Raw genomic sequence first — 14,295 nt, 5'->3', positions numbered from 1 at the left:
TCCCATTGTGTAGTAATAACGTAACGTGGCGTAAATAAAGTATACCTACTTATCTACCTTAAAAAAGTAACTGGTGAATAATAATTATTCGCAGTGCTTGTAAAAACTAAGCGAATTTTCCTTAATTTAGTACACGCATTTTTTCTAGGCGTGAAAAATTTAAATTTATTGTTTAACATGCTTAGATATTGTTATTCGAGCAAATAGCTCAAAATAAGATAAAAGAAGAAAAAAAAAAATTACACGCATTTTCAGTTGTGTCGAGAAATGAAAATGTTTGCAGTTGAAATGCAACATCTACAAACTTGTTCGCATTTATTTATGAATCATTATTTAGGGATTTCTTATTTTAAAATTGAAATTATATTATTTGTTTTCAATTTTGTCCAGTTTAACTGTGCACGCAAATTTCGATTTCTCAGAAACTATGCGACCGATTTCGCTCAAGTTTTTCTTTTTCACGTCAGATTAGATACTTTAAGATAATGTTAAAAAAACTGTGTACCTTACAACTCAAAATCTCTTCAATCATTATTAACTGAAATAAGAAAAGATGAATAATTACTGGATTTTTTTTTTACATGGAATTATCTTTGGATAAACGAATTTTATAATTGTATGCAAAAATTTTTCCATTCGCATAGAAAGTTCTCGAGATATGCGAAAAGTAAAATTAACATTAAGGGGTCCAAACTTTGGACCACACTCTTGACCAAACTACGAGGACCATATTCTCTATTCCTACCTTCTATAGTTCGGGGGTTAGAAGTCCAAATCTGTCCAAAAGGAAAATATATGTTTCTTCAGAGAAAGTGCGTCTTTGCGTCTGATTTCTTAACTTAAAATATGGTCTACATTAATTAATTAGCATATTTGTGGACACCCCCTCGAGCCATTAAAATTGGGTATTGGAACGTGAAGATCATTAGATCAAAAGTTATTCTGGATTATCCCTTTTTTGGCACACTGGAGATGCATATTATAACTTTATACGTGAAATAAAATACTCATAATTAACGTATAATTTTTATACGCATACTTTTGTCGGTACTCGTGCACCAATTTTAAAGACTTCTATAGTTTCTCATGCCAGTTTCTAAAGTTTCATGGACTTAAAACCAGCACTTAAAAACATGCAAATGAGTTTTTCGTAAATGATAAATAATAAAAAATTCATTAATAAAACATATTTATGACGGCTATCACTTTGACGGATGATTTATATTAAACATATTTTTCATAAATGTTCCATTATTTTGAATTAATTTAGGCCAAAATGAGTGAAGAATATTATAGTTAACATTTTACTAATTTATGATTATGAAATACAGCCTGAAACACTGGTGTCTTTTTCTGCGCAAAAAGTAAAACCTTCCAAACACGGCTCACTATAAAACAAAAATTTTTCAAATTCGTACTTATTTATTATTTAGATCAAAGAAAAGCAGCTATTGGTTAAATTTTTGAATTTGAATGAAAGAAAAATTTCAAGCTATTTTTTTTTAGACTTTATATTTTAGTACGAACATAATTTCGATAATCTAACAGATTTTTTTAAGTAACTATAGTAATTATTAACTTTAGTTACTATATATAAAGTTTTTTAGTTCAAAATTTCATGTATTTATTCTATTTATTCCATGAACTGAGTAATTACTTCATTTTGTAAACAAGCATTGTTAAGTATTTGGCATGCTTCTGTCTTCTGCGAATCGATGGAAATCAGTGCCAATGACATCACATTTCGCAATGAATTTCCCCATTTTTTAATTCATAGTTTATCAACAACGAAGTTTATTGTGCACGAAGTTTATTTTGTTCATCTTCGTTTGGAATATATTTATTCTTGGAAAGGTATGCAAATGTTTATCATTAGTAGGTTAAAAAAATAAGCACAGGTTCAGGTTTGCTTAACGCAAATATGAGTTATTTTAATTAATTTAACCGTAACCGAATGAATCGAGAATACAAATTGGAAATTTTTTTTAAATGCAAATCTATGCAAGGTAAAGTAACAATTCTTTTTAATATTTCTTATTCGAGGGAAGGGGTTTTGGACGAATTTCGAAATTTTTATAAATGCAGGCATTGTTTTTTAAATTTTTTGTACTGTTGTGTCTTTAAAAAATATACAAGAGAATGCAAATCTTCAATGAGTCATTTCAAATTTAATTAAAAACTAAAAAAACTAAAAAAAAAAAAAAAGGCTTGATATTTAACAGAAAATTGAAAGTTCCGTGCTTTCAATATTAAAATGTTTTGATTTATTTTGAATAAAAATACTTTAAATTTGCTTTAAGATGCTTAAAAGTTTTTTTTCTTAAAGTATATAATTTAAATTACATATTTTTCCTTTTTATTATTTCTTTTTTAACTATTTATGAAATTTAAATTTTTCTTGCAAATTTCCCGATGACAAATTTAAATAATATAACTGAAATATTTAAATTCAAATTGCATGCTTTGAAAAATATTGTTTGAAGTTTTAAAAAGCATGAAATAATTATTATGGAGAAAAAAAGCCTTCTAAGTTTCAGCATCCTCTGAAGTTCAGTATAGAGAAAAAGCGAAACTAATTGTCACTTAGCGTTTTAAATGAGATAAAGCGGAATTTTTTTTTCAAATTTGAAAGCTAATAAACAATATTAATCTTTTAGTAATAAGAAAAGCTCAGGATTCATAAGAATTTTGTGTTTCAGATCGGGGATAAATCGAGGATATTTTAATTCACGATGCAAATATCTATTAATAAAATAAAAACAGATTCTCGAAACTTTCATCTGCTATAAATTACTTTTTGATCTTTTTTTCTCTGTTTTATTTTTGAATCGATTTTATATTTGGAAAATATTAAATGGCAGTCATTTTATATGTAAAACAGATTAACATCTATCTGAAATACATAAAATTAAAAATAATTTTATTTATTTATTTTTTCTAAAGCTAACGTTTCAGTTATATATTTTTATGATTTTTATGATTACCATAACTGTACAACTTTTGTTCAAAGCAAAATAAAAGCAAAAATAATTAATGATAAGCAATTTACTCATGTCATGACTCGGAGATTCCAAAATTAAAAACTAACATTACGAATTCTTACTTTAGGTCTTTTAAGTGATAATTTTTAAGTGATTAAGTGATTACTTTTTAAGTGATAATTTTACATTTAAAAATGAAATGAATATTCAATAAATTTCAAAGATACACCACTATTAGGTGTTACGTAAGGCAAATTTTTTTAATGATCACGAAAACTTATTTTGAAATTCTCATCATTTTTTTTTACGCTCCATATGATATAATATAATACAATCGGCTTATAATTATGAAAAGAAATATATTGCAGTACATATTCCCTTCATTTATAACATAATGTATGTAAAAAGACGCCATAGAAACATAACTATAAATTGATGTTTTATAGAAATTAAGATTGTTGGAAACTTTAAAAAAATTATTTTGCAATATTTATTTGGGACTCTTGGATAAATAGGTTAAATGCGTTTCTCAGCTGAATTTAATAACTGTTAATGTGTTATCGTATGAGTTAAGTTAATCATTATTATGCTCGATTTATTTATTTTTCTTAGTAACGACGCATTATTATTTATTTAGTTTAAGAAAATGCATTATTAACAAAAACTATTTGAAATGCTTTGGAAGTTCGGGATAAAATAATCAAAATACAATATTAGTTGAGAAAGATTGCAATTTAAAATAATAACATATTAACGATGCTTTCAATGTGATAAATACCACATACATATCATGTAAATCTGTTTAAGAATTATTTAAACAATTCTCATAAAATAGTTTTAAAAAAAAGAAAAAAGAAACAGCCATTTCGAAATTGTTAACAGTGTATATTCGCTCCTATTAGGCTTTATTTCCTTATGAAATTTAAATAGAGTAAGGAATTATCATAACTCAATTATTTGCATAATATTTTTAAAAAAAGATGTTGACAATCTCAAGTATTTCTTCCAACGATCGTTTTCAACACTTTTGATCTAAGTTTGTATTCGGCCTAAATTTTAATATATTTACATGGTTCTTTTTAAATTTTAAATTAAATGTAAAATAAATTCCCCAGAACACAATGCATATACGAAATACAATAATTATTCCACTTAGAATAGCTTTAAAATAAAAATTTTCTAGTCTTTTAAAAGAAAATCTTAAATTTGTTAGGAATTGAGCTGTAAAATTTTAAGAAAAAAACTGTTTCCTAAAATATTACATTCTCTGGGAAATAAGAAATGGTGAAACTAGTATCTTATAATCCGATAGTTAAAATCTTAATGCAATTTTATATTTCATAAAATATCAAATTCTCACGTTGGTATAAAAATATTTTAGATCTATTATCTTAGAAGTTAAGTTTTGAAATCTTACTACAATTATTATATTCCTTATAAAATCATTTTCTCCACTCTAGCATAAGAAAAATTTGTCATCTAAGTTGAACGTTGAAATTTTAATACAATTATATTTCGTAGAAAATTAAATCCTCTTCACTAGCACAAGAAACATCTTAAATTTGTCATCTTCTAAGTTGAGTGTTGAAATTTTAATACAATTATTATATTCCCTAAAAAACTAAATTCGCTACGCTAGCACAAGAGAATATCTTGAATTTTTTAAAAGATAAGCGTTGAAAATTTAAAAATATTTATTTATTTCCAAGAAAATTACATTTTCTGATAGAAATTTTAAATTTGCTACCTTCTAAGTTGAATGCTGTAACTTTAAAATGCTTAAACCATTAAGGGGAATATTGGACTTATAATTCGAGAGAGATTGTTTTTAACGGAGAATATTTTATTTTCTTCTCCCATTTGTTTCCAATGTATGTGAAAGAACTTCTCGAATGAATGAAGATGAGTAAAGGTATGTTACTTCCTACGTGTACTCGTTATCTAACCATCTTACAAAACACGTCTACTCACGTACACACACTTGATGACAACTTTCGTAGAATACTTTCGTTTATGAATTAGAATTCTGTCCATTCATGACGTCAAGTAAAGGAATCCCTGCCAATGAGAGCACTTCATCTTACGCGCCATTCTCATCTGCTCTTAGACGATACGTGATAATTCTCAGCATCCTTTTCCCCAGCCAATGAACGCTCCCTCGTACCTACTTGCGGTGAGTGACGTCAGACTTTCTCCTTTCGCTCAGGTGAGTTAGTTTTTCACCACTTGGCGCGTTTTTCGCTTTTCTGGGCGAAAGGAATTATTTTCGTTCGCATCAACAGGTGACAACTCAAAAAAAGATATATATTTTAATGAGTAAAATGTTTAGGAAATCGAATAATAGGTAGTATTTCTATCAGCCACACGCACTATTATACTTTGTATTAAAGTAAAAATACATAAATTTCTCTTCCCTTTTAAAATTAAATTGCACTAATAATAATAAGTAAATTTAAACTTATGATTTTGCTTGATTTTATTGTTTTAAGAGGACTAAATGTGATTTTTCTCGTTGTTAAAATCATAGACAATCGTGCTTTACATAATTTATTTTGGCCAGACACAAGTTACAAGATTCTGAATTGCTTTCTTGTTTTGTTATCAGACATAGTTTCGAACATCGTTGAGCTGTGTTACTTTTTCTTATAATTATACAATATATTTTATTTTCATTAAATTTTGGTGCATCATACCTTCTTTTGTGCCATTAAATTGTCAATTCAATTAATAAATCGAAGCAATTGCATTCTCTATGAAAATTAATATTGATTCTTTACATTAGCAATAATAAAAAAATGAGATTTCAAATTTTTTTTTATGTATTGCGAACGCAAATCTACAAATATTTCATCTAGTTGTCTCTATGGTTTCTGAGTAATTTAAATTCTTCGACATCTATCTATAATTGGAGGCCGAAACATTTTATAAAAATTATATCGTACTTATTAGATTTCTATACAATAAGTATACACTTAATCATTTTTTACCTCTAAAATTTTACTGAACACTGAGTAAAATTTTAAGGGAAAAATATTTATAAGGAAAAATTTTGTTCTAATATTTATTATTTTACCTATAAATTACTTCATTTGATCTATTTTATTTGATACTTTGAGTGCAACGAGAATCCCTATCTGTTGCATGTGTTTTAATGGATCGATAACCGCACTTGGCGAGGAAAGGAACTCCCGCGGAAACTCCGAAAGTTGCGCACTTGGCAACCCTTCTCCTGAAAACCCACGTGTTTCTGTCCTCTCCCGAATCCGGAATATGAAAGTAAAAGTAAAAACAAACGATTCTAAGTGAGAATCCGCAAGCAGACATTGCCCCTCCCACCACCATCCCCCGCCGTTAACGGTATTTATAGTCATTGACTATAAAAACGGATAATTCTTAGCATGTCCGAACATTCTAAAAGAACGAGCTACCCAGTATTTTTCTTTTTTAATACTTGTGGTGGTGGAATCACTATTCTGACGGGTCCGTAGATGCAAAAGAAGAATTGTGACCTCGCCTTTGGATTCGGGCAACCATGTCGCGACTTACGGTAGTTTCTCATTTGAGTTTTAGTCCACTTCCATGCGTAGCCGGTCGTGCAACGTCGCGCTGATACGGCGCAGGTGGGATAGAATCGGAGTGCCGCACATCGGACCGGCCCAGCAAACGATTTTTTTTGGAACATTTTAATGCCAAGATGTACTTAGCGGATTGTACTTTAAATTAGTTCATATATATTTAAATAGTATTCTTTTGTTTATTGTTAACAAAAGAAAACGTGAAAAGAAAAACATACAAACTTGCCTCAATTTTAGTGAAACTAATGAATGAATTGAAATACTTCGTGCAAACTTATTCCCTGCCATGCCCTCTTGTGTTGTCTAAAAGCGCCTTCAGAAGAATTATTTCCTTTTTTCCAGAACTCTTTCTTGGAATTCTAGGGGTTTTCGTCTGCTTCCTCCGAGCCAGGACTTTAATTCTTCTAATTCTCATGATGTCAGCTTCTGGAGAAGCTAGGCCGTTAGGTAACGTCGAGTCTACACTGCCTCCCGCGAAAGCTCGTAGCTTGCAGAGCATCATCGATGAAATCTTATCGACAACAAATTCGTCGGACATATCGATGCATCACGATATTTATCGACGATCTCTGGAGAGGTGGTCGAATCCTTGTGAATTGCCGGGATTCATATTTGATGACTCTTATATGGAGGGTGTGCCGCACGCTGACCCCGTCGAAACGGCTACTAGGATTCTACAAGCGACGAGGTCGGCACGGGGGCCTGCTCAAAAACTCCTCTACGATTATGTAAGTACATTTCGATAAATGGTTTAACATGTTTATGTGTATGTTATTTTATTTTAATTGTAGAAAATCGACATGTTAAGTGAGATTTTGATTAATTCTCGAAATTCTAGGTTTCAGATATAACAATTATAAAACAATATTTCGAATAAATAATAATAAAAATATTCCTAATAATATTGAAGGATGTATACTTAAATCTAATTGAACTGTAGTTAATAAATTGTGATTCTTTAATCAAAGAAAATAGATGAAAAGCCTTGTTTAAGAGAAGAGTTCTATTTATTTATATTTTGAAATATATTTTACAGCATCAATCAGTTCCCATTTATAATAAGCAGGTTCTGAATATCGCAATAATTTAATTTAAAAAAAAAAAAAGACTTTCTAAATCGTTTTCATTTCTGACTTACTTTAAATCGTTTGCGTCCTGCAAAATGTGCCCTTGATTTTGTCAATCATTCTTTAGGCTGTTCCATGACAGTAACTAAAGAACATTAATTTCAAAGGAAAAATATGATTTGGTAAATAGCTTCCTAACCTTTCTACGCATTCTATAGCGCATTCTTATTATTGTTATTATTCTTTTTTAAATTGACTCAAATATTGCTGAACATGTTCCTCTAGACTCAACAATTATTATTTATTTTATTAAATGGTAGGAATAGAGTTAGGTATAAATGTTTACTAATATAACGACTGTACAATGTCAGAATAATATTTTATTTTAGTCTATTATATTTATTTTTGTATTCTATTTTTGTAATTTTATTGATTATAAGGAAACTTTATTTCATTGTTAAATTTGTGGGTTAGTAATTTTATAAGATTGATAAGAATGCGATAGATATCAACATAATAACAAACTGACGAATTTTAAAATTTTATTGCTAGCGTTTTAATTTTTTTTTAATGGTTGAAAGTCTCTGAAATTTTAAATATTGAATATTACTTAACATTCTTTTCATGCTCTTCGAAATTCTTCATTTAGTATATAAATTCCTTATAATCGTTTGCATCCATTTAAAATAAAAACAGACTTAAAGAATGCTCAAAGTTAAACAAAAATGACAATAAAATTTTCAAAAAAACATTTTTTCTCAATAATTTAATAAAAATTAATTTTTTTGTGATATAATTTGCTATTTATTGTGATTGTTCTGTAATAATCACTAAAGAAAAAGAAATAATTTGAAAAAAAAGAACGCTGAAACCTATTATTTTGATTATATAACGCAGCCAAAAAGCTAGAAAAAAGAGAGGGGAAAAAAAAAAAAACCTTTGACGAACTAAATTTCGTTTGAAATGCTTTGTATATTTACAAACAGACAGGAACTTAACTATGAAGTACTGAGAAAAAACCAGGAAATAAAATCATATTTCGACAAATTTGGTAAACACGACTATAATAAACCGAATGATAAACAGTGGCGTATTTTTTTCTTTCTTTGGCGATAATAGAACCTAACTGACGTTTTCTTCTAAGAACATTTATACAATGCGAGAAATTATTTTTTGTCTGGTATGTAGATGGCAGATACTCCTTTAAAGAATAATTTCCTTTTTTTTCGTGCAGAAAAATCACATTTAGATTATACCTGTATACAATTTAAATAATTACATTATTAATTGTAATAAGAGCTTTATATATTTTTAGACAGTATATGTTCCAATAAAAAATCTAATATAGTTTAAGAGATTTTCTGAGGATTTTTTTTTTCATGAGAAAGTTTTTTGTAAGAATGTTGTCTATCTTATCTATAAACGGTTGATATCACCTTTAAGATACCTTTATTTTTTGTAATTTTTTATTATTGATTTTTACTTTTTTATGAAAGAAATTGATATCGTTGCTCTCAGCTGAAAGATAACATTTTCGTAATTGTACCTTTTAGAAATAGTGTTTAAAAATTGAAATAGTTTTTTTTTTCTGTGTTAAATTAAACTAAATTACGTTACTAAGTTTTAAGTCCTTTGACTTTAATAATAAGTTGCTTAAGCTTCTGTCGTAACAGATATGATGCAATATGATTTTTTCATTCTATGAATGAAATTAAAAATTATGTGCCTAATATTTCTTCGTACATCCTCTTCTCTCTTATTTAATTCAACTTTTAAGTTTCAATACAATCAGAAAATTTACACCTCGATTTATACAATTAAAATTCTTATTTTTTCTTTCGTTAAAATGTTCTTAATTTATGTCTCTTAGTTATACGCGTATAGTAAAGGAAAAGCGAAAGTATAATATATAAATTATTTCCCTGTATTTAATCGATACTATCAATTCTCCAACCAATAAAAAAATATCGGTCTCACTGATTATAAGGGTTTTTCCATTTGATACTTTCCTTTTAAAATGAAGATTACGCGAAGATATCACAAAAGAAAAGGTCTGAAGATTTATTATTTAGTGTATGCAAACAGAAAAAAGTGTTCTAACCTATTTCATATCACAAAAGTAGCTATTTTCCAGTATAACTTCTTTTTTTCTTCTTCAATTCATTTATTTTTTACGTTTTGAAACTCATCATTAATATATAAATGTGTGGTAAAATTGAAGTTGCTATCATATTAGCATTTTACATTAATAAATTGGCGAAGATAATTTATCATTTCGCAATGGAATCAATGACGTAAATTTTACTAAAAAAAGGAAGCAAATCTAACTATGTACAATTCATATTTCAGCTGATTTTTCACAAAAAAAATTTATCAGTAAATAAATGAATTTAAAATCGTGAAAATATAATTTATTTTTAAAGACATAATTTTATATATGATAATCTAACACCATGAGGAAAACTGTAAATAAATATATGCAATTAAAACATCCACCGACTTTTTAATTTTTATAAAATTTTTTATTTCATTTACTTGAAAGTTTAAAAAAACAAACAACGAAGCATTCATATTTCGAAATTGAATAAAGGACATATTTTTAATAATACTAAAAAAGAAAAAACTAAGATAGTAAAATATAAATAAAGATGCATAATTAAAACATTCTTCGGTTTAATTTTTTAAAACTATAACTTTAATTATGCATTATTTCAGAGACAAACGAGGAAATATAACCTTAAAAAAAACTCGCGATTTCCTTTTTCAATGTATTGCTTAACGTTTTTCATTTTTTTAAAACATCTTTCAATGGTCATTATCGTAATTTTAGGTTAGAAAAAGAGATCATCATTATAATATATATATTTTTTCCCTGAAAATGAAAGCCTCTGTAAGTTGACTGAAAAAGAAGATGGAAAGATGAAATAAATAGATATGAGAGGCATAGTCATAGGAGGTGACTTAATTCCTCCTTCACTTGAGTCGAATAATGATTAACCACAGCGGGTGGAAACTACCCAGAACTTAGTTTATGAGACTCGATGCTGCGGTAGTCTTGATTAAAATTACTTTTGGTTCAGCTATTTTATTAGGATTTTATTGATTTACTTTTGTTCATCGCACAGGAGGCTGTCTCGTCCTGGTACAAAAATGTATTTTTGGGATAAGTAATGTTTCGTTTTCTATTGTATCGTTAATTTGGAATAATTAGAGTTAATTGGTAATGCTCGATTAAGTTGGATAATCGCTAATTGGAGGAAATCAATGATTATAAAAATGTTTTTTACTCCAGTTTGTTTTTTGAAAATTGGCAACAGTACATAAAATGTTATATTTATTGCTAGTACAACGACAATTACAGATTCCCCAATAGAAAAAGATGTTTTCAATTGTTTTACTTTTAAATGCTAAACGTTAATGTAGGATTTAAAATATTTTTAAGGGTGATATCAACTGTGAATTGTATTTTTATATTTTAATTGTGGATCGTTATTAATTTAATTTTTTCTTTTTTTGTGGATGTATTTGACATTTAATTCATTTATGCCAAATTTTCTTCGAATTTTTTTATTTTAAATAATAAACTTTAATTATGAAATAAACGTGGTAAATATATCAGAAAAAAATTAAAACAGGCTTTTTTTTTTAAAAAAAAAATATACTAACTTTTTCTATTCAAAAGAAAACTATTGGATATTGTAAACAAAATACTGAACACCATATTTTTTATCAAGAATAAACTAAGATGTAATTTTTAAGTTTCCATATCAAGTATTTTGACCAACATACTTTTTAACCGCAAGATGCTAATAATTCTTAATGTGTTATTAAACGTATTCCCTAAACCAATTCCCTTTTCTTAAACGTATTTATATGAAGTGAAAATATTTCATGTGTATTAATTTATGGAAATAGATAATTTCGCAAACTTTCTTGGTTACACAATTGTTACAGGATGGTTTATAGCCATTAATATATTTTTATTTTTTCTAAATGATTATTATTTTTCAAAGAATGCAATGTTTGAGCGATAGCTCTTTGATTTTTTAATAAACAGCTTTATTTCAAATTTGAAATAGAAAGTTTAATGCCCATGTTATATTGAAATGCGTGTTTCAAATTTATAACATTTAATAAGTGTTTATTTATAGGTTTAAATTTAATGAAAAGTTTTCTTATAGTTAGCTTTTTTTTCTTCAAATACATGCAATTTTTAAATTTTTTTGGAAACTTCAAAACTAAAAGTCACATAGTTTTATTTATAATCGACTGAGTTCAATTCTTTATTCGATTACAAACTAGTTATTATGTAAATCTGAGTAAGATTTACTGTATTTTATAAATTAGTTTATAAACAGTTATAGCAGAGTATAATAAGATGAATTAGAATGTAAATAATTTATTTGCTTTGATATTTGTCACTTTTATTATCGCAATTCTTTTAACTTTGATAGTGTATAGTTGTACTGAACTATGATTTAAAACCGCGAAATAAATTACTATTTCCTAAGCGTCAAGTATAAAGGTAGCATATCAGGCGTGTACTCAGAAAAAAAAAATAGAAGAGTTATTCCAAAAATGTGAGCCAGTTGATATTAAAATGCCAATGACTCAGACTTACAATGATCGATTGGCGGATTTTGCTTTTTGATTTCAATGGCAGAAACATTCACAATCAGAGCCAATAAAAAATCAACGCCAAAAAATGGCAAAAAAAAAAAAATCAAGTTTAGTTTTTTATGGGTAAGGTTGTACAAAAAGGGTTAATGTGAGATGTAATTATGATGTAATTTTCACCCTTAGGCTCTGCACCTGATGTACCACTTTGAGTAAGATTAAGATTAAAAAAAAAAGAAAGAAAAAAGGAAACACAATAACATTGAAGTTCGATAGAGGAGGGGTAAAGAAACTGACAACTCGTGTTGCGTGTTCAGGATCAAATGTTAAGAAGTGCAGGTTTGAAATACTCGGCTATTGTATTTAGGGGAGGATATGTAAATTTAGTTGAAGTCTTGGAGGAGAACGTTGCCGTGCGTGTTTCATACACGTTTTAACAATTTTCTTCTATTTTGAAGTTCCTTTTGATATGCACATCCTAATAGTTTCTTCGAGTTAATTTTTTTTTGTTGTTGTTATTGAGATAATATTTGATGTATTTTATAAGGTTGAAATATTATTCGTTTTCTTGTTTTCACTTTTGAAACTCCAATTGATATTTAGCTTTCGTTTTTAAAACACTATGATATTCTGCTTTCAATGCTGAATTACTATCTGATATCTTAGATATACCTTAACAGTTTTTCATTTTTCGATTTAAATTTGCTGTTATATAGTTATTATTTTTTTTATTTGATGCTTTTACTTTTGAATTACTATCTGATACTCCTTTTGGTATATTTCAACAGTTTTTTTTTTTTTTTTAAATTTAAATTTGATGTTAATTTTCGAAATAAATCTGTTATATATTTAGTATATATTTTTTTATTTAATGCTTTTACTTTTGAATTCCTGTTTAATACTTCTTTTAATATTTATAGATTTTTTTCTTTTGCTTTTAATTTTGAATTACAATTTGATACATCTTAAGATTTTTATTATTTTTTTATATTTATTGTTACTTTTTGAAACATTTCATAATATCTTCGTCATTTTTTTTTTTTTTTTTTTTTTTTTTTTTTTTTNTTTTTTTTTTTTTTTTTTTTTTTTGGAAACGTTATTTGATACTTTTTTGATACATCTGAACATTATTTCAATGACTTTGCGATTATATTTTTAAATACTGTATTTTACTATAAAATATTCTTACTTTTTAATTCTACTTATATAGGAGACTCCATATATAGGAGATTTTAAAATATGTTATTTAGTAAGTGTTTTTGGAAGTACAGTATTTAATTTATTATATTTACTTATTTTATCTATTATCGGTTTTAAGCACTGTGGAAAAATACACAGCTGCAAGTAAACTGTAAGTTTATTTTTAGATTAAAAACAGTAAAAAAAATTCATAAGTTTGAGTTAAGTATTTTATTTTTAATGGGCATTTTTATTTAATTTAAAATCCCTTTAAATGCCATATTTAGTTTTTTTTTTAAAGAAATACATGCATATTTCGTTATTATACGGAATAGGAAACCCCAATTTCTCTCCTTTTCTCTTTTTTTTTTAAAAAAAAGAATATAGTTTAAGGTATAGTTAAGTTGAGTGGAGAAATTTATATGGGAAAAAAAAGGGAGAAAAGGAAATACTTTTCAGTATTTGGCGGAAAGTGGCGATGTGTTGCTTTCATGAAGCGTGTCGTTATTATTTAATGACACCTTTTTAAATTTAATTTAAAAAAAGTTTTATTAATTTTAAAAACTCTTCAATTTCCTTATTTTAATTATTTTTTCAAGAAATGAATGCGTAGTTTGATATTATACGGGGTACGATCCCCCAATTTCCCTTCCTCCCTCTCTTTCAAGAGAATATAGTTTAAGGTATAGTTAAGTGGAGTGGAGAAATTTATATGGAAAAGAAAGGAAGAAAAGGAAATACTTTTCAGTATTTGGCGGGAAGTGGCGATGTGTTGCTTACATGAAGCGTGTCGTTATTATTTAATAACACAATGGATTCGGTCTTGTGATGTCACATCAAAATTCAATCTACCCCTACTCCCTCCCCCCTCATATT

General features: G+C 27.1%; 1 protein-coding gene across 4 annotated transcripts in view; it reads left to right on the top strand.

The window, feature by feature from the left end:
* The window catches only part of LOC107444955 (uncharacterized), a 127,497-nt gene that overhangs the window by 94,602 nt on the left and 18,600 nt on the right, over positions 1–14,295 (top strand). For 3 of the 4 annotated variants that reach the window (XM_016059243.3, XM_071183628.1, XM_016059244.3), the window contains one exon: positions 6,899–7,284. In XM_016059243.3, coding sequence (XP_015914729.1) covers positions 6,899–7,284 — 386 coding nt within the window. Of the gene's footprint in view, positions 1–6,272; positions 7,285–14,295 lie in introns of those variants that run through there. The other variant, XM_016059242.3, reaches the window with a different exon arrangement.

This window comes from Parasteatoda tepidariorum, chromosome 1 (assembly GCF_043381705.1).
Source record: "Parasteatoda tepidariorum isolate YZ-2023 chromosome 1, CAS_Ptep_4.0, whole genome shotgun sequence".
In the NCBI taxonomy this organism is placed as follows: Eukaryota; Metazoa; Arthropoda; class Arachnida; order Araneae; family Theridiidae; genus Parasteatoda; species Parasteatoda tepidariorum.
Note: the sequence above shows the minus strand (reverse complement) of the source record. Positions and strands in the feature narration are given on the sequence as shown.